The following is a 24,244-nucleotide window of genomic DNA, read 5'->3' on the forward strand; positions in this document are numbered from 1 at the left end:
CAGAGTCACACTTGTTCCCAAATCTCTGAGTCACACATTTCCCTCCCCTCCATACAATAAGAGCAAGCTTTCCTAAAAGAAAGTGCCTGTAATGCCTGAACACTTCCTTTCCTGCCTCCACAGAGGGCAGCTGAGAAGATGCCAGCTCCTTCTAGCTGTATTCAGTACTCCTGCAGGGCAGCACAATGTCTTTCTTTTTCTTTACTCCAGTCTACAAAGCAGGTCCAACCCTACCCCATTCCATCCCCTTGCATTAAGACCTCTGGCAACTGCTCAGACATGAGGTTGGCTTCACCTCAAGAGCCTAATTAAGCAATAGAGCCCGCTGTCGGGGGGCCCTTTAGTGAGATAATTGACTGCAATGTGATTTATCCATGCGGAGCTGAAGGCACAGTTACATAATGGTGCCACGGTCAATTATCTCATTGTACTGCCCTCCAGCACAGGGCCACTGTTGCTATTAGGACATACAGTATTACAAACAGCTTAATCATCTTGAGAAGTATAAAATTATGAAATTATTTGGATCTGTATAGAGTACTCATCTGAAACCGAAGATCTGGATAATGTCACAGCAGAGGTGGCCTGTGACCTCCTGTGGGTGGCCTTCCCACAACTGTTAGGGTTTGTGAATTCCCAAAATGAGGCACTTGTTGTTGGCACCAATGTAAAAACTGCAACAAGGGCCACTCAAGTTGTTCAGGGATGTACTGAGCACGGCTGAAATGTAATTTGCCATCCAAGTGTCTCTCCAGTGCATGGAGCTGGAGCTGTTGTCAAGGTCTTTGATCATCTTGCCTGCTCTTTTACTCTTCAGAGAAAATACACACTGCAGATTCCCTTTGCATGAGAGGTGTTTGTGCACTTTCCTTCTGGGCTCACAACTCCGGCCAGCTCTCACAAATCCTTTGCAAACGTTTCAAGAAGCCTGGATTTCTGTGTAAGCAATCCCTGGCTGCAGTCAGTGTGAAATGGAGACATTTTATAGCTCCACACAGAAACCAGAAACAGATCTCATGAAGGTATTTAAATGCCTAAATCCTGTTTTCTTGGTAAGAGTTAGAGCTCAGGTGCACAGAAGTCCTTAGTTCACAAATGTAGGTTCTTATCCATCCACTCCCAGGATCCTCTGTCCCACACTAAGCATTTCCCAGCCCTTAAACCCCAAGGTCAAAATGAAGCACTGTGCAAAGCTTTCAGCACCCTCCTGTCTTATTCAACGTAGGTATCAGGGTCAGAAAAAACGTCTGCACACCCGTACTCTTAACTACTGCATTAGGACTTAGTGATAATCAGGATATGCCTGATGTTCTTGATAAGAAAGACATGTCAGCTCAAGGTGACCTCTAAGACTTGGAGAAAGAACTCTGAGCAATTCATGAGCTGTGGGACAGAACTGATACTTAGTCAGGGTTGGGCAGGACACCAAAAAGGTGCCTTCATAGAATCATAGCATCACTTGAGTTGGAATGAACCTTTAAAAACCATTTGTTCCAACTCCAGCGTCTCCAGGGATGGGGCATCTATCACCTCCCTGGACAAAAGGTTCCAGTGCTTCACCACTCTTATCATAAAAAATATTTTCCTTATAACCAGAAATTTTTTCTGTACATCCAGGAGAAGACATTTCCACAAAGTTATGGGATGTTATAGGAAGGATGGAGGAGCCTGTATGGCTTACAGACTCCTTGGCACTTCTGTGGGATTTTATCCTCAGAACTACTGACAAAGGGAGCAGTTTTTCAAGGGCAAAATAGAGCACAAAAACAGAACCAAATCAGCCTAGAGCACAGTATCCAAAGGCACCTCAATTTCATGTAGCCCATGAGCCTTCAGCAGCCAAGGAGAGTCTTATCTTTGAGAAACCTTGACAGTGGAAGATTTGTGTTGCGATAGGACAAGGGGAAATGGCTTCAAACTGAAAGAGCGGAGATTTAGATTGGATATAAAGAAGAAGCTGTTTACAATAACAGTGATGAGGCACTGGAACAGGTTGCCTAGAGACTTGGTAGATGCCCCATCCCTGGAGAAATTCAAGATCAGACTGGATGGGGCTCTGAGCACCTGATGGGTATCTCTGTTCACTGCAGGGGGGCTGGACCAGAAGGCCTTTAAAGGTTATTTCCAACTCAAACGATTCTATGATTCTGTGATTTCCCTGCCTCACACGGTAACATTTTGAGGATAATCCACCATAATCAATGGTTGTGTGACACAAAGGGAACATCACATGTCCAGTGAATAACAGAGCGTTTCCCTTGCTTCCTGGTGATGAAAGTGGGAGACATGCATAAGATGTGCAAAGATATTTCACCAGTTTGTTTTGAAGTGGATCTCCTACTGTGTTTTTCACACCAGGCATCTAAGAACTAAAGAGCCAAAGCCAGTTATAAATTCTCTCTGGAAAATGAAGGGCTTGATCCCTTTGGATCTATGTCAAAAGACCATCACAATGGTATAGCCACAGTGCTTGGATCTACGCTGTGAATCACTGCTGTACATTTATAGCGGCCAAACCCAGTGCCACAGCAGTTTCACACCATCATGAGGTTAACTGTGTACAGTACGCTGAGTTGTGGCCCTGCTGAGATGAGTGTGGCACATCTCCAGCTGGCTGCAGTGAGGGCAGGATCAGACTCACAGTAACAGAGACCAACTGGTGTCAGGTTTCCTTTCCTAATTATACCAAACTGTGCTTTTTTGCTGATCTATTTCAGCCAGACGGGAGATGGTAATTTTGCTGTGACCTCGTTTCCTGCTGAGCTATGGCAGAGCAGCGAGTGAACAAAACCTGACTTGCCTCTGAACGGAAAAACAATTGACATGAATTTTTAAGGGGTATTTTTATTCACAATTAGGTATTTATGGCAGCCTGGGAGATAGAAATGGTAATACTTTCCAGCATTTGAGGAGCTTTAGATAAGTCACTCTTTGTATAATGTGCTTTTAAAGCTGTTTTGCACTGAGCGAGCCTCATGCTTTCTTACCCTTCATGAGCTCCTCTGTGCAGAAAGAAGTGCCAGCTGGAGTTCCAAAGGACAAGGTTTCAGCCTGCTGGTTCCTGAAAGATGTGCACAGGATACCATTCTCTTCCACTTCTGATCTCCCAAATCCTGGCCACAAAAATCTGCTGGTCTTTCAGGAGCTAGCCGAGACCAGATGAATGGGAGCTTAGTGCTTCTGCTTTCTCTCCAAACATGGGGTCTTTGCTTGCCTCCTGAAAGCGTTCGGCTGTTGCTGGGGGAGCTGGTTAGCATTAACCTGCTGTGCAATTTCCTGTCACTTGTGAGATAGTGCGTAAGCTGAGAAAAGTAGGTGGCCTCACTTTTTCATGTATTGCAGTGAAAAATGGGATCTTTGGGATCCAAAAACATGGCAAGTTTTCAGTGGGACTGCGGTTTAAAACAAACATCTCACCACCCAGAGTTTTAGCAATGGTCTTTAAGCTAGCCTAGGGGTAGAGGTTTGAACCTTCATTCCTTGCTGGGTTGTACCAGTGAAACAATCAGTTTGTGACGAGAGGTGAATCATGGAATAGAAACATAGAATCATTAAGGCTGGAAATGACCACTAAGATCCCTAAGTACAACCATCAACCCATCCCCGCCAAGGCCAGTAAACCACGTCCCTCAGTGTCACAGCTACCCTTTTTGTGACCGCCTCCAGGGATGGTGACTCCACCACCTCCCTGGGCAGCCAGTGAGTGACAGTTCATTTCCTTACAACCAGCCACAATGTTAGAGAAGCCTGGAAGAGGAAGAAAGTGAAAGACAGGGGTTGTATAGCTGCACAAGCCATTTTAAAAGATCTCTTTTTCTGTCTTCAGACCAAGTCCGAAACAGCTACTACATTGGTGCTGACGGCTCTCTCAGACTGATGCTGGCCAATGGCATGGAGGTGGCCCTGCAGACTGAGCCACATCTGCTGGCTGGCACCGTCAACCCCACCGTGGGCAAGAGGAATGTCACCCTGCCTATCGACAATGGCCTCAACCTTGTGGAGTGGAGACAGAGGAAGGAGCAAGCAAGGGGGCAGGTCACTGTCTTTGGTCGTCGCCTGAGGGTAAGTGTGAGGAGTTTTGGGCTCCACTTCCCATCTCATCAGTCTCCAGCCACATGACAAAAAAGGACAGGGCTGATTTCTGGTGTCTGCAATTGGGATGTGGCTGCAGGACAGAAGAGTAGCTGTTCATCCTCAGTGATGCAGCCTTTATGTCCTGAATGCATCCTTATCTCTCCTTATGTGCTGACATTCTATTTACCACCACAGACAGTACTTGTGGTTTCCCTGTGAGTCCTCTGCATCACTGAAAATGCATCACCTCGTATCAGGCACTACAGATCCAAACATCATGTCAGGCTGCTCAAGTGTGCAAGAGACAATCATAGCCATTAAATAAGGCACCAGTTAGAACAAGTATTTTCATGGGATCATAGAACGATTTGCATTGGAAGAGACCTTAAATTCCCCCCCAGTTCCAACTCCTGGTGTGGAAACAGACACCCCCCACCAGCTCAGGCTGCCCAGGGCCCCATCCAGCCTGGCCTTGAGCTCCTTCAGGGATGGGGCATCCACAGCTCTCTGGACAGCAGTGCCAGGGCCTCACTATCCAATGAGCAAAGAATTTCCTCCTAACATCTAATTTAAATCTCCCTTTTAGTTTAAAGCCATTCCTCCTTGTCCTATCACTAAGAGTCCATGTAAAAAGTAGATCTTCCTCTTGATTATATGGTACTGGAACGCTTTTCAACCTGTACTGCAGGCAGTAACATAGAACTCAGCACTGAAAGCTTAGTAAGCAATATTATTCACTGTGCTGCCTCAGAAAGATCTTGAGATTCCTGAAACTTGCTCATCTGTTGAAACTGCTGAAGAGCTGGGCTTGTGTTTTAATTGCTCTTGTTCCCTGAAATGTTATCAATCACTGCAGCCCAGTGGTGCTCTCAGCCATAGAATCATAAAATCATTAAGGTTGGAAAAGACCTTTAAGATCCCCAAGTCCATCCCCAACCCACCCCCACTGTGCCCACTGACCATGTCCCTCAGTGCCACATCTTTGCAGTTCTGGAACACCTCCAGGGCTGGTGACCACCACCTCCCTGGGCAACCCATTCCAAGTCATGGGCTTATTCCTGGGGAGCTGCTCAGTACCTGGTAAATTCAGGTTTAGCACTGTGCGGTGCTCCTGCTGCCAAAGAACTGCATCTGTTTATTCACACTCAAGCTTTGCAGTAAATATTCATGTTATGCATTCAGAATATGCATTTCCCAGTCCTTGCTCTGCACCTCTCCCCATTCCCTGCTGCGTGACCCCTGCCACCTCGGTGTGATTTTTCACTCACACTTGTCAAGTATTGCTCTTTGCCCTCCCCAGCCTGGGCTCTGCTCTTTTCCCTTTGCGTCTAAAGCCTCCCACACTCACTCCTTTTTGTTATGAGAGGAATAGCTGTGCAAAAAAGAGTGAAAGCTGACACTGCTTCATCACTGGGATCTACTGTATGTCTGCAGTTCAGTTGGCATCAATCTTCTTGTTTGAGTTGGGATGGGATTTTTTGTTTTATACACACACACACACACACACACATATATAAGATTTTATTTTAATAACCACCACAATTACCAGACAAGTCTGTCTCTGGAAGGAGACCTCTCCAATCTGCAGCTGCGTCACAGCTATTTGGTGTTCAAAGCAAGTTTCCCTTCATTTCACAGCAGCTCAGCTGCCCGTGTCAGCTTCATCTTCCAAAATCTTCACTTCACATGCAAACACAGAATGTGTCTTTGTTTTATATTGCACTGCATTTGGAAAAGCACTTGCAGAATGAATTTTCAGGCCGCTTACTTGGGTCCTGATAAATCTTGCCAGCATTTATTCACATTTTGAGCTTTCTGAGGGCTGTCCCTGCTCCTAGTGAAGCAGAAGGACAACTTACATCATGGAAGGACTCAGTTACTGCTCTGTTCAGGGATTCAAAGCATCCAAGGATGAAGAGGAGTTTTAAGCAGCCTGTCTGTACCTGCATGGCAGCATCTGCACCCCTAAGCCATAAACCTACAAGGTGCTAATTGCTTCCCCAGGGACTGCCCAGCATTTAACATATTCCGTGTCATGTTCTCCTCTCCCCTTGTGCCAGTAATTGCTGCTTTCTCTGGCAAGGGAGAAGCTTAGCAAAGTTCAGTTCAACATGTTTTTGTTCATCTGGGGAAACTTGAGAGTTTTGTGCTGTATGTGAATAAATCACCACTTTCCTTCACCCCACTGCTCCCATAAGACAGCAGCAAAGCCATGGTGCTCTGTGGTGAAAGAGCTCACTCAGCAAGGCTACAGCCCCACCTCTCCCCAGGAGGTCTCTGAGGTGGGGAGGGCAGCACTTGGCCCCTGCAAATTCACAGGATCATGCAATATCCCAAGTTGGAGAGGACCCACAAGGATCACTGAGTCCAACTCCTGGCTCCACACATGACCACCCAAAGATCAGACCTGGCACAAAGAGGCCAGTTTCTCAGCTGCCTCCTCAAACCACCCTAGGAAATAATATAGTGCAGATGTTTTTTGTGGCAAGAATAAGGCACAAGGCAGGGACTCCTTCATGGATGAAATGAACAGACCCAGTGCCTCTTCCCCACTCTTTAGTGCTGACATTGCTGCACTTGTCCAGGCAGCAGTTTCAGGTTGGATAATTGGGGAAAAAAAATTCTTCTAGGAAAGAATGGTAATGCACCTGCATTGACTGCCCAGGGAAGTGGTGAAGGTCGCTGGTGATGATCATGAAAAGAGTAGACATAGCACTGAGGGACATGGTTCCCATCATGGAACACACTGTTCCTGGTGTGTTCATTAATGAGGACAGTCCTGCATCATCCCCAGAACTTCTACAAGGAGCTGAGGCTCGAATATGGTCACCCCAATAATTTTATTGCAGTTCTCTGAGGAAGTTGCTTTGCAGACAACCATTTATCACATGGATGTTGTTGGATCCTGGAGTTCATGGCTGAAGTAGTGTTTGTGCTCTTCTGCTGAAGGTTATCACTGCCTTTTTATGAGAAATCTTCCCTTGTTGTGGTCTTGTGCACCCAGGGAGATCAATGCATGCTGCTTAATTATAATTTAAACTGAAGGAGCTCCATAGGAAACATTGGATAGATCAGAAATGTTGGCATGTTTGTGTTCCTGCTTTCCCAGAGCGAACTAAGGGATCAAATGGAAGTGCTAGGGAATGTAAGTTTGGGGTTACCCACTACAGAGGGAGGTCAAGTACACTATGGGTTAATATTTACTCTCCCTCAGTCCTGTGCTGATCGCAGGCTTTGTCAAACACTCTGAAGGGGCAAAAGCTTTTTGCAGAAGCTTTTAAGAGCTCTTGCCAGGATGAGGACTCTGGGCTACAGGATGGCACCTTATTTAGCTGCTCACCATAAAATACAGTCATTGAACTGAAGCCTGCAGCCCTGTCAGAGCTCCTGCAGGAAATTCATTTCTCTTCAAGGCATGCCCTTGAACAAGGATGAAAAGATTTAGGCCCTATTCAGAGGCTATCTGGCAGTGTTGGGTTCACTTTGCCCATCACCCTGAGGGGTGGCTCTTGGCACTGCAATGGAAAAGTTGCGTTGGGAGAGCAGGAGAAAATAAATCATTAAAAAAAAAAAATCATGAAAAAGGAGACTGGTTCCAACTAGCCCTGCAGGAATCCCTTTCCAGAGGGTAGGGAGGGTGGGATGACTTACAGCACCAGTAATGGGATACAGAGGTTTGAGCTGATTTTAAAATCTACCCTGGGACCTGTTATCATTGAATCACAGGATATCCCAAGCTGGAAGGGACCCATAAGGATCATTGAGTCCAACTCCTGGCTCTACACGGGACCATTGTTATTTGGTCCTTCCAGTCAGTGCATGGCACTGCTGCTGGCAGAAGGACCAGGGAGGTCACTTCCAGCCCAGATCACTGCCCAGCCTTGCAAGAGCTCTTTCCATCTCCATTGGCAGAGACCAGGAGCAGAAGGAGCTGCAGATGCTGGGCTGGAGTTGTTCTGTGAATAGATGGAAGGCAAAGATGTTATTCCTTACTGCTTTTCTTCTCTTTCTTTTTTTTTTCTTTCTTTCTTCTTTTTTTTTTTTTTTTTAATTTTTGCAAGCAATTGCCATTTCTGTTCCCGTATCTACAGCAGCAAGCTCCTACGAGATAGCAAATTGCTCCATTGCTTACACATGTGCATCTGTACTTAGAGTTTGATACCTTTTTAATTATTTCCCAGCTTGCCTCTTACAAAGGGCTTTTGGCTGATTTCCTTTCTCCCGCTGCCATTTGCATTCTGTTTTAAACACTGCAGCACATTTAATTGGAGCGTTATCTACCTTTCCACATTCCCTCTTTCCTCAAGGCCTACCACTGTTCTATTGCTGTTATTCATTAAGTGAAAATAATTTTACATCATGTTTACTGTAACGTTACAGCACAGATTCCTTCTGCCTCAGTTGGCCTCATCCATGATTTTGCCTCTTCCATCCATAGTTTTGCTTCTTCCATCCTCCACTCCTGAGACTCCTTTTGACATCTGACTTTGCAGTGTGCCCATTCCTCAGCTTTCAGCACTGAAAGCACAGCAGCGCTCCTTCCTTTCCCTCTCCCCTTCCTCCGGGTCTCACCCACTTCTCCATTGGCTCTACCACATCCTTTCAGTTCCTGCTGAGCTCTCTGCTACTCCCGCATCTGTCAAAATATAGTGGGAATTCAATATTCACCCTAAAGTAATAGCCAGGATCAAAGCTGCACCAGGGCTGAGGGCTGTGCTGGGGTCAGGAGTGTTTCTTTTACCCAGAGCAGGATAAGGCTATTTTCACTTGCAGCCTGAACACCCTGAAGCGACCTAAAAACTCCGATTTATTGGCAACAGCTGAAGGAAACAGAAAAAAAAGAAAAAAGAAAAAGTAAAGGGAACTGAAAAAAATTTGGCTGCTGGAATTTGCAATTCACCCAAGAAAATTCTGCAGCTTTCTGGAAAAAAATAAAAAGAGGTTCACCAGCTGAAAAAGGTTCAGAACTGGTGGGATGGAGAAGCAGCTGTCTTCGCTGGCAAGCTCTTACTGGGGACACGGAGTTTTCATCCTTGTGCAGTATTCTACTGCTGCGATGTGGTTTCATAAGTCTTGCACATGCAGCTAAACATGAGTGGTATTATCAGGTCCTTTTTGTAATGCTGTGCACTACAATCCCTGAATCAAAATGTATTCCTCCTCCTGCCTTTGAAGTAGATACCTTTGATCTTTGGAAATGCAGAGGCAGTGGAGGTAACAGAAGTGTAATTATGCAACACAGAATAACCCCAGGACAGTGAAACTAAAACTCCAGTTATTGTTGCTCTATGTAACATCTGCTGTGCTCAAAGCCTCCATATTTCTTCTCAGGTGGAAAGCTTCACCTCCAGTGCATGCAGTGAAGTCAGAAAAAAGCTCAACTTTCAACCATAGTGACACAACATTCACTTTTTCTGTTATTATTTTTTTATGTCCATGAAGGCAAAATTTGTATAATCCCAGATTGTTGTACTAAGGACATGGTTTAGTGGGGAATTATTGGTGATAGGTGGATGTTTGAATGGATAATCTTGGAGGTCTTTTCCAACCTTGGTGATTCTATGATTCCACGATTTTGTTATTTTATTAGCAAAGTATTTTGCAAATATTCCTTGCAACAATTTATCATTACATCTTCTATAGGTCTAAACCACATCTGCTGTATTAGACCTAAGCCTAGGTTTGGGATATGAGCAATATTCCTTCACCATGGTGATGTTTCCAATGTTTTTTTGCTTCTGTCCTCTCTAGAATCAAGAATTGTTACATCAACACTTGGCCTTGAAAATGCTATGCAGAGGCAATGAACACCTGGATAGTCTACAGTGTGATCTAAAGAGATGTTTGATGAAACAAGAGTAGTCTGAGTAACTGAATTTGCAGCTTCCTAATTCTCTGTCTCCCTCCTGTAGGTTCACAATAGAAACCTGCTGTCCCTGGACTTCGATCGCGTGACGAGAACAGAGAAAATCTATGATGACCACCGCAAGTTCACGCTCCGCATCCTCTATGACCAGGCAGGGAGGCCCAGCCTCTGGTCACCCAGCAGCAGACTCAATGGAGTCAATGTGACCTATTCCCCTGGAGGACACATTGCAGGAATTCAGAGGGGCACAATGTCAGAAAGGATGGAGTACGATCAGTCTGGCAGAATTACATCCAGGATCTTTGCTGATGGCAAATCATGGAGCTACACTTACCTGGAGAAGGTGAGGGTCTTCTTACTGCTCACTAGTGGTGCATTTGGTGGAAATGAGCTTCAGTCCTTTGATTTCAGCTGTGCTGCTTCACGTCAGCTGAAGTACTGGGCCTTATGGTACAGTACTCCTCTGCGTATTCTGCCTACACAAAGATACACGTTGGAACTTCAGTGCCAAACTACCAAAGATCAGTTGAAAATAGTGTGAAAAAGTACCCCCAGAGGGCAGTATTCTTTCCCAGTCACCCTGAGAGCATGTCTTAATCCAGTAAATCCTGTAGAGCTTTGGCATTTGATTTTTAGGCAGAGCATTCTTTTTCTGAGCTAACTGTAACATGAAATACCTTCAGGTGAAGTCAGAGGAGTAAACAGTAGGGACCTCCAGTAGGATTTTCCATGTGAAAACAGCTCACACAGTCTGACATTCTCACTTCTTTGAGTAGCCCATTCCTGCTTCATAAAAATTACATGTTATAAACAAGTGTCGGGCTCAAATTCAGCCAGACCGTTGTAAACACTTTGCAGGGTATAGTCTGCACTTGTAGATTGGCATGGGACTTAATTTCTTTTGTTATGATCACTCATAGTTACACTATTCAGTGTCCCATAGATCCGCATACTGCGTAGTTGGAGCTGATATTTTTATCCTTGAGTTTTGTATAGAGCTTATATCTACATCAGCTTAGGAGACTATGGTAACATTGCTTTTAAAAAGCAGAAGGTGTTGATTTGCCTCAAAAATAAGCATGGGAGCAGAAGTTTGGTAAGTGAGTAATAGAAGATCATAGAATCACAGAATGATAGAATGGCTGGGGTTGGATGGAACCCCAAGTATCATCAGGTTCCAACTCCCCTGCCACAGATATGCAGACGTGCAGACACAGTGAGTTATTTGGCCTTTGGAAGATGTCCGGAAGGTACTACTTCAAGCATTACTTGAATCTGTCTACAGGTTTTATTTAGTTAGTTTGTAAAAGCTAATGATGTGGAGAATTTGAGTAGAGACAGCTATGTGGTATTGATTTGAACAGATGAGCATTCTAAACTTAGACCTTCCTCACTGCAATAGCTGCTTCTGCCTCCAGTCCACTCCTGCTTGGGGTTATGTGATGGGCCATGCAGCTGCATGCTGTCACATACTGTTTCATCCTGTGGTTGCACGGATTTATCACACTTGCCCTATTCTCTGAATTGGAGAAATTTGAAGATTTGGAATTGAGATAGATTTTGCCTGAAAACCATTATTATAATCTGTTACTTTCTCCTTCCCATCCAGTCCATGGTGCTGCTCCTTCACAGCCAGAGACAGTACATCTTTGAGTTTGATAAGAATGACAGGTTGTCATCAGTGACCATGCCCAACGTTGCCCGGCAGACTTTAGAAACCATCCGTTCCATTGGTTACTACAGGAACATTTATCGACCCCCAGAAGGGAACGCCTCAGTTATTCAGGATTTCACAGAGGATGAGCAGCTTCTCCACACACTGTACTTGGGGACAGGGAGACGTGTCATCTACAAGTATGGAAAGTTGTCCAAGTTAGCTGAGATGCTCTATGACACCACAAAGATCAGTTTCACCTATGATGAAACTGCTGGCATGCTGAAGACAATAAACTTGCAGAATGAAGGGTTCACGTGTACCATCAGATACAGGCAGATAGGACCCCTCATTGATCGACAGATTTTCCGCTTCACTGAGGAAGGCATGGTGAATGCACGTTTTGACTATAATTATGACAACAGTTTTCGGGTGACCAGCATGCAAGCAGTCATCAATGAGACACCTTTACCTATCGATCTCTACAGGTATGATGATGTGTCAGGCAAAACTGAGCAATTTGGTAAATTTGGAGTGATTTACTACGACATCAACCAGATTATCACCACTGCGGTCATGACTCACACTAAACATTTTGATGCCTATGGCAGGATGAAAGAGGTCCAGTACGAGATATTCCGGTCACTCATGTACTGGATGACTGTGCAGTATGACAACATGGGGAGAGTTGTTAAGAAAGAGCTAAAGGTTGGACCTTATGCAAACACAACTAGGTACTCATACGAGTATGATGCTGATGGCCAGTTGCAGACAGTGTCTATCAATGACAAACCACTCTGGCGTTACAGCTATGACCTAAACGGGAACCTCCATTTGTTGAGTCCGGGGAACAGTGCCCGCCTTACTCCCCTCAGATATGACCTCAGGGATAGGATTACTAGACTGGGGGATGTGCAGTACAAAATGGATGAAGATGGCTTCCTGAAGCAAAGAGGCAATGACATTTTTGAGTACAACTCAGCTGGTCTGCTCATCAAAGCCTACAACAAAGCCAGTGGCTGGAGTGTGAAGTACCGCTACGACGGCCTAGGAAGGAGAGTCTCTAGCAAAACCAGCCATGGCCATCACTTGCAGTTCTTCTATGCAGACCTGACCAACCCAACCAAGGTCACCCATCTGTACAACCACTCAAGCTCAGAGATCACCTCCTTGTATTATGATCTCCAAGGCCACCTGTTTGCAATGGAGCTCAGCAGTGGCGATGAATTTTACATAGCCTGTGATAACATTGGCACTCCTCTGGCTGTCTTCAGTGGGACTGGCTTAATGATTAAGCAGATACTATATACAGCTTATGGGGAGATCTATATGGACACCAATCCCAACTTCCAGATCATCATTGGCTACCATGGAGGATTGTATGATCCCCTCACAAAGCTCATCCACATGGGACGGAGAGACTATGATGTGCTGGCAGGTCGATGGACAAGTCCAGACCATGATATGTGGAAGCACCTGAGTAGCAATAACATCATGCCTTTCAACCTGTATATGTTCAAAAACAATAATCCCATTAGCAACTCTCAGGATATCAAATGCTACATGACAGGTAAGACATTTGAATTAATTAATGTAATCACAAACTGTTCTCCAGCTTGCCGTAGGTGAATAGGATTCTCTCTTGGTATCCCTGTTACCATGACGTTTTCCAGTGTTCAGCATAATGGACACAAGCTTTTCTTTGCCAGTTGACCCCTATGTCAGAGAGTAGTTGAGGGCATGTTTAATTCATTAGCGTAAACAGAGATTGCAATTCCCAAATCTGTTTCCTTTTCTCTTTCTTGGTGTTTAGTATCTTTACATTGCTTCCAGTTGTTTGTTCCCTCAGATATCCCGAGTTTAGCTTCCAATTAATATCCTGATAACCTTACTCTTTGTAGAGGGGCAGCTCTGTTTACTTAGTTTTGCCTAGAGATTTATTTACAACTAAACAAATGGCATGCAGATTTGTTTAAGCAGAATGGCAACAGTGACTTAAACCTTTTTTTTTTTTATAGTCATCCATTTTAGAACACACAACAATAACCATGTAGTTCAAAGCTAATCTGCCCCGTGGAATTAACAGTTTCTGTTAAAAGTCAATAAAAAATGAGTGGTTTAGACTTTAAGGCCAGATCTTAGGGCGTACCAAGCCAACAGCTTGACATAACCTCTGAGCTGCTTCCCCAGGGACTTCATAAAATGGCACGAATATGATCTGTAGGTATGTTTTTCTATACAGAAAGTCATTCTTTAGGTTAAATGTCCATCCTATACTCATACTTTCTTACTGCAGCAATGTTTTAGAAAACTATTTTGTTGGGACTATTTTTCCCATATATTCCCCACTGGAAAACAAAGTGACAGTCACAAATCAAATGTGCATAGCTCTAATGGAGATACAGTTAACTGTTAGATGATCCTACTGTGTCTATCACAACTTTTTCCATATGCAACAAGAATATTTGCATTTCCCTAAGTTACGATATTGGCTTAATAGCAAAGAAAATATATTACAAAATAAAAACCCTGTGTTGTTTTATTCACTTCTTTTTCCAACCATTAGCATCCATGTTTTCAGGTTCCTCTGAAGTAATCATAAGGATTAGGTTGTTATTCTCTTAAATGAAATGCTGTTTTTCTCCGGATCTACGAAGATGATGCCGCAAGGAAAGCAAAATATGCCAAAAGATGCAGACTAAAATGCTGTTTGTTGGCCTCACTGATAATTAAATACAGCATCATTAAATTTTGAAATATTCTTTTCCTATCAAGGAAAAGCTCGTTTGTCAGAATGGAGTTTGTTGACGAGAAAGGGTTGAACTTGAGAGATTTCTCAGCAGAAATGTTGCTCACAGCTCCTGGAGTTGTCTAAATGACGAATTCCAAAACGATCTGAAAGAAAAAATCCGTTTTGATTTTCAGCCTTCCCAAACCTACTTGGCATAGAAAACTAGTGTAGAAAGAAAAAAGGAGTCGAAATCCAAATGAAAGGTCTCAATATGAAATTCTTATCTTGAACGACTCTCATATTTGAACAGTCACTTAATGACATATTTTATTATTTTCCTGCTCTAATTCAGACAGGTCAGCATTTCAGATGCTCTCTTTGAACAGGCAGCTTCCCACCCAGCTCTAATGATAACAGCAAGATGCTCAAATCCGATGTGTTAATACTCCATAAACACCGAATAATTTTTTCCATTGTCCTAAAAGTTCTTTTTTTCAGTCTTTAAAATATTTGGAGCCCAAATGCATGTTTTAATTTTCTCCTTCCTCATGAGTATGGAACAAACAGGTCAAGATTAGAGATGAGCACAGTGGTGCTTGGCTGCTGTCTGCCATTTCTCTTACGGTTGGCCTGGATGATCTCATTGATCTTTCCAATATGAATGATTCTTTCTGCTGAAGCTCTCAGGTTCCCAAAGGGCAGGAGCAGCTATGGCAGCATCCTTGTCCTCATGGCCACACCTGACAGGGGCACAGGGAGCCGCTCTCTGTTCCACTGTTCATAGGAAAGCTCAGCTCAGCACAGCCAAACACCACACACTTCGCTCTCCAAATGTGAGGTTTCTGAGCCCGTGGGTAGAAATGAGAGACGTGTGTAGGGGAGAGCAGGAGAAGCAGGTATTTACTTTTTGAGAGGCCCATTGTTAAACATGAGTATTTCAGTGATTGTACACTTCATGGCACAGAGCTTTACTGCCAGTTTCAGCAATCCTGATGGATTGAACTGACATTTCCATTACTTGTGTCTGCATTAAGCACTCTTTTTCTTTGCCCTCAAATGAATTTACTGTGAAATGTGTTGGCAGGGTTACTGTAGCTGAAAAATACTATGCGATGTGAAATGTACTTTTCTGTCAAAAAAGTTGTCACTGCTTCCTGGCAAATTAATATTTTCCCCCTTGTTTTCTCAGCTCTACACCTTCCTGCTATGGTGGGTTTTTTGTTTGGGTTTTTATTTTTGTTCTGGGCATTTCAACACCTCTTCCTGAAAAGAACAAACTCCTGTTTGCAAATGTTTTGAAAGTCAGCTTTCTGAGAAGCATCACGAAAAACAAAAAAAGCCTGTTTTGAGCCCTTCCACACACTCTATGCACTCTTCTGCTGCTCAGCATCCCTGTTCTTTGTCCTTTTTAACATTGGTGAAGTGCTCAGAAAATGATTCCTGCACCAATGCCGACCTTCACAGTTTTACTTTGTTCTCCTGACCACCTGGTCTGCAATATGGACATCAAAGGTCTTCGTTTCACATGAGAAGGGGTTGGAAGCAGCCTGGCTTAGCGCTAAGCAAAAAAACAATCAAACGAGCCTTTAATTTCTTTCCCCCCCCCCCCCCCCCTCCAACCCCTCTGTTTCAAAGACACTCCAAAAACAATCTGTACAGAGAGTGAACAGAAGTGTTTTTATTACAGAGATCCTCCTCCTTCCACATGGATTGTTGCAAGGGCTTTTTGGACGTCTGCCCAACCCCAACATTTTGGCCTGTAAGAAAACAAGCAACAGATAGTGTGATTGTTTGGCTCCTGGTTCTCCAGTCATCTGGAAGTGCCTTATTTGCCATTTGCATCCATAATTTCTTTTCCGACCAGCTCTTCAAAACATTCATTTAGACTCAGGGGGACAAAGAAAAAATATTCAGGGATGCATATTTGATTCTTTAATTTCATCCCTTTTACAGACTCTTTTCAGCAATGTTTATTCAGCTTAGCAAAATGAAAAACAAGCCCCTTGCACTCTAGCTCAGAACAGAGCAATGACTAACATCATCCCAGCAACACACAAAACATGTAAGACCCCTGGGAGCTGATATTAAACTTTTCATCCATACCTCTCTTCTTCTGGCAATTGCTATTTGCGCCCTAACTTCCTTGGGGACTGTAGCAGGTGTGTCCTTCTCTAGAGTCCAGTGAAGGCAAATAAGGTGAGATCATTAAATGCTCTGAAGTTAGTAAGGGGGAAGCAGTACTTATCAGGGAGTTAGCCAGCCTCATCATTATTTCCTCCAGCAGGTTAACATCAAGCTGCTATTCCTAATAGCTGTGCAACTGAAAATCAGGGAAGATTTTCTAGTTTCCTGCCCAGTAAATATGCTCCATGTCTAATGGAGGGTATTCAGGTTGGATATTAGGAAACATTCTCAGAAGGAGTGGTGATGCATTGGAACGAGCTACCCAGGGAGATGGTGGAGTCAGTGTCCCCAGAGGTGTTCAAGAGCCATGGGGATATGGGCATGGTGGAGGTGGGGTGATGGACTGAATGATCTTAGAGGGCTTTTCCAGTCTTAAAGATTCTATATTTCTATTATTCTAATCTTCAGTGTCCCATATCACTTGGTTTTCTGTCGTGTCCCCTTTAGTGATCCCTCTTTTGTATAGGGCAGCAGCTTACTGCTATTACATAAAGCAGACACCCATCGTTTTGGCTTGACTGCTGCAGTGCCAGGCACCAGGGTCCTCATTTGTATCAGTCTCCTGAGGAGCCCTTCTTTAGAGAGATCAGATAATCTAATTTGTGCTTCTTTTCCTTTCCAGATGTCAACAGTTGGCTACTCACCTTCGGGTTCCAGCTACACAATGTCATCCCTGGGTACCCCAAGCCAGATATGGATGCCATGGAGCCATCATATGAGCTTATCCACACACAGATGAAAACCCAAGAATGGGACAACAGCAAGGTGATTCATACAACTACATATTGTATTTCATACCCTTATCAGCAAAGTACCCAGATGCAATCCTTGTAAAAAAAAAAAAACTCAATCAGCCTGTTCTTCCAGATTAAGAGTGAGTTGATCCAAGGCAGCTTGTCTCTCTCCATTACAGTAATGAAATCTCACTGAGTAATCGTGTTCATTGCAGGCAGGTTGGACTAGATGACCTTTAAGTGTCCCTTCCAACTAAAACCATTCTATGATTTGATGATTATAAGTTCTTTACTGCCACTGTGTCTTTTTCCTGCAATACTGTCTGGTAATCACTCAAAGAAATAATGCATTACTGTTATTTTTATCCTATCACATACTGCTGACAAAGGTCAAGGCTTTTGCACCATGGATTATTGGAGACAAATAAAAGCAAATCTTTTCACAGAATCATTTTCTACAGTTTTTAGTAGCAGTCATAGTAGTAGTTTTCAGTCTGGTTCAAAATACCTTACAAAAACAAGTCCCAGTACTTCCCTAGCAAATTTTTCTGCATTGAAGCGGGTCTTCCCAGAATGAAGTTTTAGCTGATAGTTAACTTTCATTTTACCTGTCTGGATTTAATCCCAAACCGGTGGGTCATGCTTTTAAAAACAGGCCTGCATCACAAGCCATTTTGGCAGATGCTAGCACAAAATTCAATGACAAAATTGGAAAGAAAAAGCTTTTACAGCCCAATCATTTTCTCCTTCTCTTTCTATTGGGAGTTATTCAGCTGATAGACAGTGGTGGCTCTGTTAAAGGTTAGCACACTGGGTCAGGGTCTGAGAGCCCTGGGTTACTCCCAGACCTACTGCTTATATGTTGTATCACCTTGAAAAAGTCATTTCCTTCTCAGGGTGTTCCCTCCTCTCCTCACTTGATTTTTTTCTTGGCGTATTTTATCTCTTCAGTCTGAGTTCACTTTAGGATATAGATTCCACCTCAATTCAAACATCATGAGAGCTGTGAGGCATCAATTTGGGGAGATCGGGATATGCTTTTTAACATCTCTGCTAACAAAATGATAATGGTATCAAGTGGAAATTACTCCAGCTGCCTTCCTGGGCTCTTTATCTAAGACTTCACTGAAATATCGCTGTCCTGCAGTGGATTCTTGAGTTCCTGTACAGATACTATTAAACCTGTAAGAGAAATACAGTGTCACGTTTCCCCAGCTCCAGGGTATCTCCCAGAGGTACAAACAAGATACTGTGAATTTAATGAATGGTCACGTGTCAACCCAGTCTTGGTTCTGAGCTAGCTGCAGGAAAGATGGACTAGAATCATAGAATCATAGAATCATAGAATCATAGAATCATAGAATCATAGAATCATAGAATCATAGAATCATAGAATCATAGAATCATAGAATGGCCTGGGTTGAAAAGGACCACAATGGTCATTTGGTTTCAACCCCCTGCTGTGTTCAGGCTCAGCAACCACCAGACCAGGCTGCCCAGAGCCACATCCAGCCTGGCCTTGAATGCCTCCAGGGATGGGGCATCCATGACCTCCTTGGGAAACCTGTTCCAGTGTGTGCCACCTCTGTGTGAAAAACCCTCCTAATATCCAACCTAAACCTCTCCCGTCTGACTTTAAAGCCATTCCCCTTGTTCTATCACTATCCACCTTCGTGGATCAGTAACTGAGATTTAAATTAATCACAGAATCATAGAATATCCTGAGTTGGAAGGGACCTGTAAGGATCATTGAGTCCAGCTCCTGGAAATTAAGACACATCACTTTATAACAGAAGGGGACAGAAGGATCTATGCCTTTTGATACCCTGGATGAGTTGATGCATGAAAATCTTGACACCACAGGAGTTTAGCTGTGATTTGAAGCTCAGACTCCTCTTTTGTTCCTTTCTTCCTTAGAATAAATAGTGAAGTGCTAGCAGAGATGATTTCTGAAACGAGAGATAGCCTCAGGATTCCTCCCCCTTGTTGCTGTGACACAGCATCTCCCCAGGCAAAGCTGTGTAGGAGAAGGCAAACAGGGAGTGCTCCTTCAAAGGCTGCACAAAAGACTGTCTGTAAATTATTATGTACAGTACATAATAACACATACAGAGATTAATGGAAATAATATTGTTATTGTTATATCATTTCACTATTGCTGTTAAGCTTACTGAATAACCAGGTAATTTAATGGACAGCTTGAGATGAAGTGTGAAACTTGCTGGAAATAAAACCAAGGAGCCCTCCTTTCCAGCCATCCGTTTTAGTTGAATCTGCCTGAATGAGCAATAAAGAGAGAAGTTTCCCTGTCTCCTTTGGGTCTGTAAACCAACAAGCTGCAGTGAGCTCTGCATAAGGACCTGCTTGGTGGATAGGGGCTTTCTGCAGCTGTTGTGCTTCCAGATGAGTCACTTTACATTCACAGTACTGAAAGTGGAATTTAACTGTTGCAGGTTTTCATATTCTTCCCCCGTGTTATGACAGCAACAAAACATGAGCATTTGTATTTTAGACTACAGCTGCAGGATCACGCTGTGATAGCAAGTGACTCTCAAAGGCTGTAGAGCAGAATTCCCTTCCTTTCTGTCACACACAGCATATTGTAGACATATATTTGCATAAAATGAACTCATTCACATATAATACCTAAACATATGATCCATTTTCTCCTAAACGTACCCATGCATCCAACACTGATGTTTTAGTCCTGTTTGCTCCCAGCCCTCACACACACACACACACACACACCAGAAACAATCAGTGCTCTTTTCTGGTGGTCCTTTCTGCATCACTGGCACAGGCTGCTCAGGCAGTCACCATCCCTGGAGGTGTTCAGTAACTGCAGAGATGTGACAGTGAGTGACATGGTCAGTGGGCATGATGGGGATGGGTTGGGGTAGGACTTGGGAATCTTAGTGGGCTTTTCCAACCTTTATGATTATAAGAGCTGCGTGGAATAAAATGCAAACTTTCGAAAGTCTTAAGTGGCAAATGACAAAATTAAACACAGTTACACAGAAGCTTAGAAGATATTTTCATTTAATGAGATTAATCTCACTGCAAAATGACTTTCTGGAGCATTTGGAAGAAGCCGCAGATCTTTTTATCATTTAAAAGTAGCCTGGACAAGGCACTGGACAATTCCCATTCTGTTTGAAATCCAGGGATATTCTCTGCATGACATACCACAGCTCTCTCATCTCTGCTTCTTCCGATCCCTAGTTTCTCTGGGTCACATCCCCCCTTGTGATAGACCAAAGAAAATGTGCATTACTCCGCTGGCTCCACTGATCAAAGCCTCAGCCAGCAGATTGAGTGGGTTCTTTTATCAGAGAGGAATGAATAGCCAGAGCACAACAGCAAAGCAGCCAACTCCTTGCAAACGGCTGCATCGTATCTCTTCAGCATGCATAACCAGAGGGGCTTAGCATCTCCTTCCAAACATTTTTGGTACTTGCCTTACAGGGCTGTAAGATGGGAGATATAATCCTGGCTTTGAGCCTCCACCAGCTCAGCGTGTCATAAACCTCATGCTAACCCCCTGCAGCTCTGCAGTGACATTTAAAATCCAATACACAGTGGTGCAGCACTTTCCCCCCACCCTCCCTGCAACCATGAGGCTGTAACTAAATTGTTTGTTGAACAAATTCAGTGTTATTGGCCACAGGGGATGCTAGGTGACCCCTGGCATACTGTGGAGCTCCTGCACCTGAATCCAATTTCTTGTGTTTTTTTTCTCTTTTTCACCCCCTTCCCTTTTGTCTTGTTGAACTGTCAGGTAATTGCTGGAGCCAAAACAACTCTATTTGCAATGTGGGATGTTGGTGAGGCAGTGCATATCTTGTTAGCTACATCATAGAATCACAGAATCACTAAGATTGGAAAAAACCTCTAAGATTATAGAGTCCAACCATCAACCCATCCCCACCATGGCTGCCATGTCCCTCAGTGACACATCCTTATGGCTCTTGAAAACCTCGTATTATCTGTGCATCTCTACACCCCGCAAGCACTGTGACTCCAGGACGAGTGCTGTTCTTTGCAGGACCAGATTCCCACATTCCTTACAGAGCAGAATTTTGGAGGCATTCTGCATTTTGATGGGCTTTCTGCATGGCCTCTCCCATGAACATTCCTTCCCTTTTGAGGAACTGACTCTGCCAGTGCTCATTATTCATGAGGATGTGCTTTGTCCTGGCCTTGGGCCATCTTCATGTCCGTCTATCAGCCACTTGTTACATTTTGCCAACGTTTTAGACAATTTTCACTCAGTCTGATGTGGAGAAGAGAGTTGATGTCTCCAAGACAGTGAAAAGAGTTGTAGCTTGGGCCAGTTGTTTCAAAAGAACCGACTTTCTGCGTTGTAATCCATATGGCAGTAAGAGAAGCACCTATCTGTGTGTAATGGCAGGGGATACAGAGAAACTTGGAAACGTATTCACATATCGCACATCTTGGATCCTTGATGGGAAATTAAAGCTTTCAGTCTCGCACTGGAAGGCGGTATTTAAAAACAACAGATGATAGGATCTGGCTGTGGTATTTTGAATCCTCAAGAGGTGCAGGGAAAATGCAAGAGGCTATTCAGAGAGCTCTGTAATGTGCTGTTCTCTTGAGCTCTGTGCAGCAGAAAAGAAATGATGAAGGTCGTTCTTTTCCCTCCAATGGGTTGTTACTAGATAAAGTGAAATGTCACCTAAGGACATCTGATTAAAAGAGGCTGTGAGGAAAAACAAACCCAGCCCTATTTGTCACTCACATCTAAGAACAAATATTGAAATACAATAACTATGAATTCCCTTCTTTCTTCCTTAATACTGATTTTACAGACACCTTCCTTTATAGTAGCTAAAAGCAGTGGCATTTTTTTCAGAGAATACTATATACCACTGCAGCCTTGGATGGAAATTTTCTGTTTCCTTTCCCTGCCAGTTCATTGAAATGAGTTCTAAGATGAAACAGAAATGGTAATTTCAAAGTCAGGGATACACTGCCTCTTTGAACTGCATGTAATCTGTTTGCCTCCACCTCCTTTATATTAACAGCAGAGCATACCAGCTAGCTATGCACTGGCTTGCCTGAATTGACTGTATTTTTTCTTCTATTGAATGAGTTTCCTTTTCTTTTTAAAAAGTTGCTGTTCCCAAATACATTCCTTTATCGAAGAAATGCACTTAAAAAGTCATTTCAAAGTCATCCTGTGCTCATTTTCAACATAACAGAGATGTGTTTTGTTATTATAGTAGTTAAGTGTTGATGTTCAGCATTACAATGTTGTGAGTGCTTCCTCTGTTCCCCTACTTCCCTACATAACAAAAGACAGGGAGAGACTATATCATGATGTGAAGGGCATATACTAGAAGGCCAGTAACCAGTCTCCAATGGAAAGCCATTTGGACATGACTTTGTTCTAAGACACCATAATTTCAGTCTCTGCTTATGCACTTGGTGTCCAGAGTTCCATTATTACCAACAGAGATTTGCAGTATCAGTTCTTCATGCCATTTGAGGTGTCACAGAGCCTCCTGGTCCTTCCTCATGACTACTGGAATGGTGACCTGCACCGCTTTCAATCAACAAGTGATGGGCCAACAGGGCTCCGTGCAGGGTGTAAAATGGCATGAGACACCACCATTTGGGTGTCTCGGCAGTGGAGCCCAAATGTTCCAATGACCAGATGCTTGGTGCTTGAACTGAACTCAAGAGTAAGGCCTGTGGATGTTGGTGTCACCACGTGTTCTAGTTTCATACACCCATTGCAGCTTGCCAGCGGTGCACTCACAGGGTGGGTAGAAATAGGTGATCTTTAAGGTCCCTTCCAACTCAAACCATTCTATAACTCTATTCCCAATTTCTTTGTCAGCTAAAGTGATCAAGACCCCAACTTTACAAACTTCCCACCTGCAGTGTCTCTTAGTGGGCACACTGCTGGAAATCAAGCAGTGGCTAGAAATCACATGTGGCTTTGGTCAGTCCTTTCATCTCTATCTTAGCCACCAGTAGTGTCAGTAGCAGCCCTGCCATTGCACATAAAACAGGAAAAATGCTTTCCCTACACAAAGGAGATGTGTCTTGGATGGATGCAGAGAGGATCCTGTCTGAGTGTCCTTAGGCAGAAAGTGACAGTGCATTGCTGTTAGCTCATGTGTAATCCATTAAACCTCCAAGTCCTGCCAGGAGAGGGGTGAGTGCTGCTTATTTTCTTTCTAAATGATATCCAGATGAACAGTGGAGCTGCGGAAATTGTATGATTTCATATAATACCATGAAGGCATCTTGCTATTAGATAAAGGAAAGGCCCTGTATTCTATTAATGTGTCAATAAGTTGAGGGGGAAAAATAAAAATTAAAAAAAAAAAAAAAATACTTTCAGAATCTGGCTTTCCTTCTGCTGTGGACCATTCCTGATCTATTGAATATTTGAGTATAAAATTGAACATTGAAAAATTAGACCTCAGACAAGAGAGTCCCAAGCAGTGGGCTACGGAGGTTGATGAAGGTAGATCATGTCACAGCTGCTGGCAGTGGCACCTTCTGCATCACAGCGTGTGTCAACAAGGCTACAATCCTTCCTGAATTAATGGCAAACCCTAGGACATCATCTGTTATACTTTGCTGTTCAGTTCTTGTCATCACTAGAATCCCAAACATTTGAGAGTTACATCTTTGAGTGTCTCTGTGCTGCCAAGGAGAAGTAGTCTAGGATCCGACCCTGGCCATGAGGCTAGGTGGCACTGACCTAGAGAGTTAGGAAACATCTTGGAGAGAGCAGCTGGAAGGGTCTGAAATCATACCAGCATGACGTAAACCAGGATGAAATTAACCAGGGTGAATGATAGGACGCCCAGTGCACATCCTCTTTGCCCAAGCTTCTGTCATTTGTGAATATACCGTCATGAACTATAACATCCTTGTCCAAACCATGGCTGGCACTGTCCAGTTCTTCAAAGCTTCCTCCTTCAGGGTAATATTGAGTAGATGCTGCAATTTATTCTAGGGAT

General features: G+C 43.6%; 1 protein-coding gene across 22 annotated transcripts in view; it reads left to right on the forward strand.

The window, feature by feature from the left end:
- Positions 1-24,244, forward strand: part of TENM4 (teneurin transmembrane protein 4) — a 1,507,827-nt gene that overhangs the window by 1,479,885 nt on the left and 3,698 nt on the right. For all 22 annotated transcript variants that reach the window (XM_085509480.1, XM_032442260.2, XM_015852440.3 and 19 more), the window contains 4 exons: positions 3,827-4,062; positions 9,987-10,283; positions 11,550-13,164; positions 17,132-17,274. In XM_085509480.1, the coding sequence (XP_085365606.1) occupies positions 3,827-4,062; positions 9,987-10,283; positions 11,550-13,164; positions 17,132-17,274 (2,291 nt within the window). The remainder of the gene's footprint in view (positions 1-3,826; positions 4,063-9,986; positions 10,284-11,549; positions 13,165-17,131; positions 17,275-24,244) is intronic.

This window comes from Coturnix japonica, chromosome 1 (genome assembly GCF_054131305.1).
Source record: "Coturnix japonica strain WE chromosome 1, WE-NBRP24, whole genome shotgun sequence".
Taxonomy (NCBI): domain Eukaryota; kingdom Metazoa; phylum Chordata; class Aves; order Galliformes; family Phasianidae; genus Coturnix; species Coturnix japonica.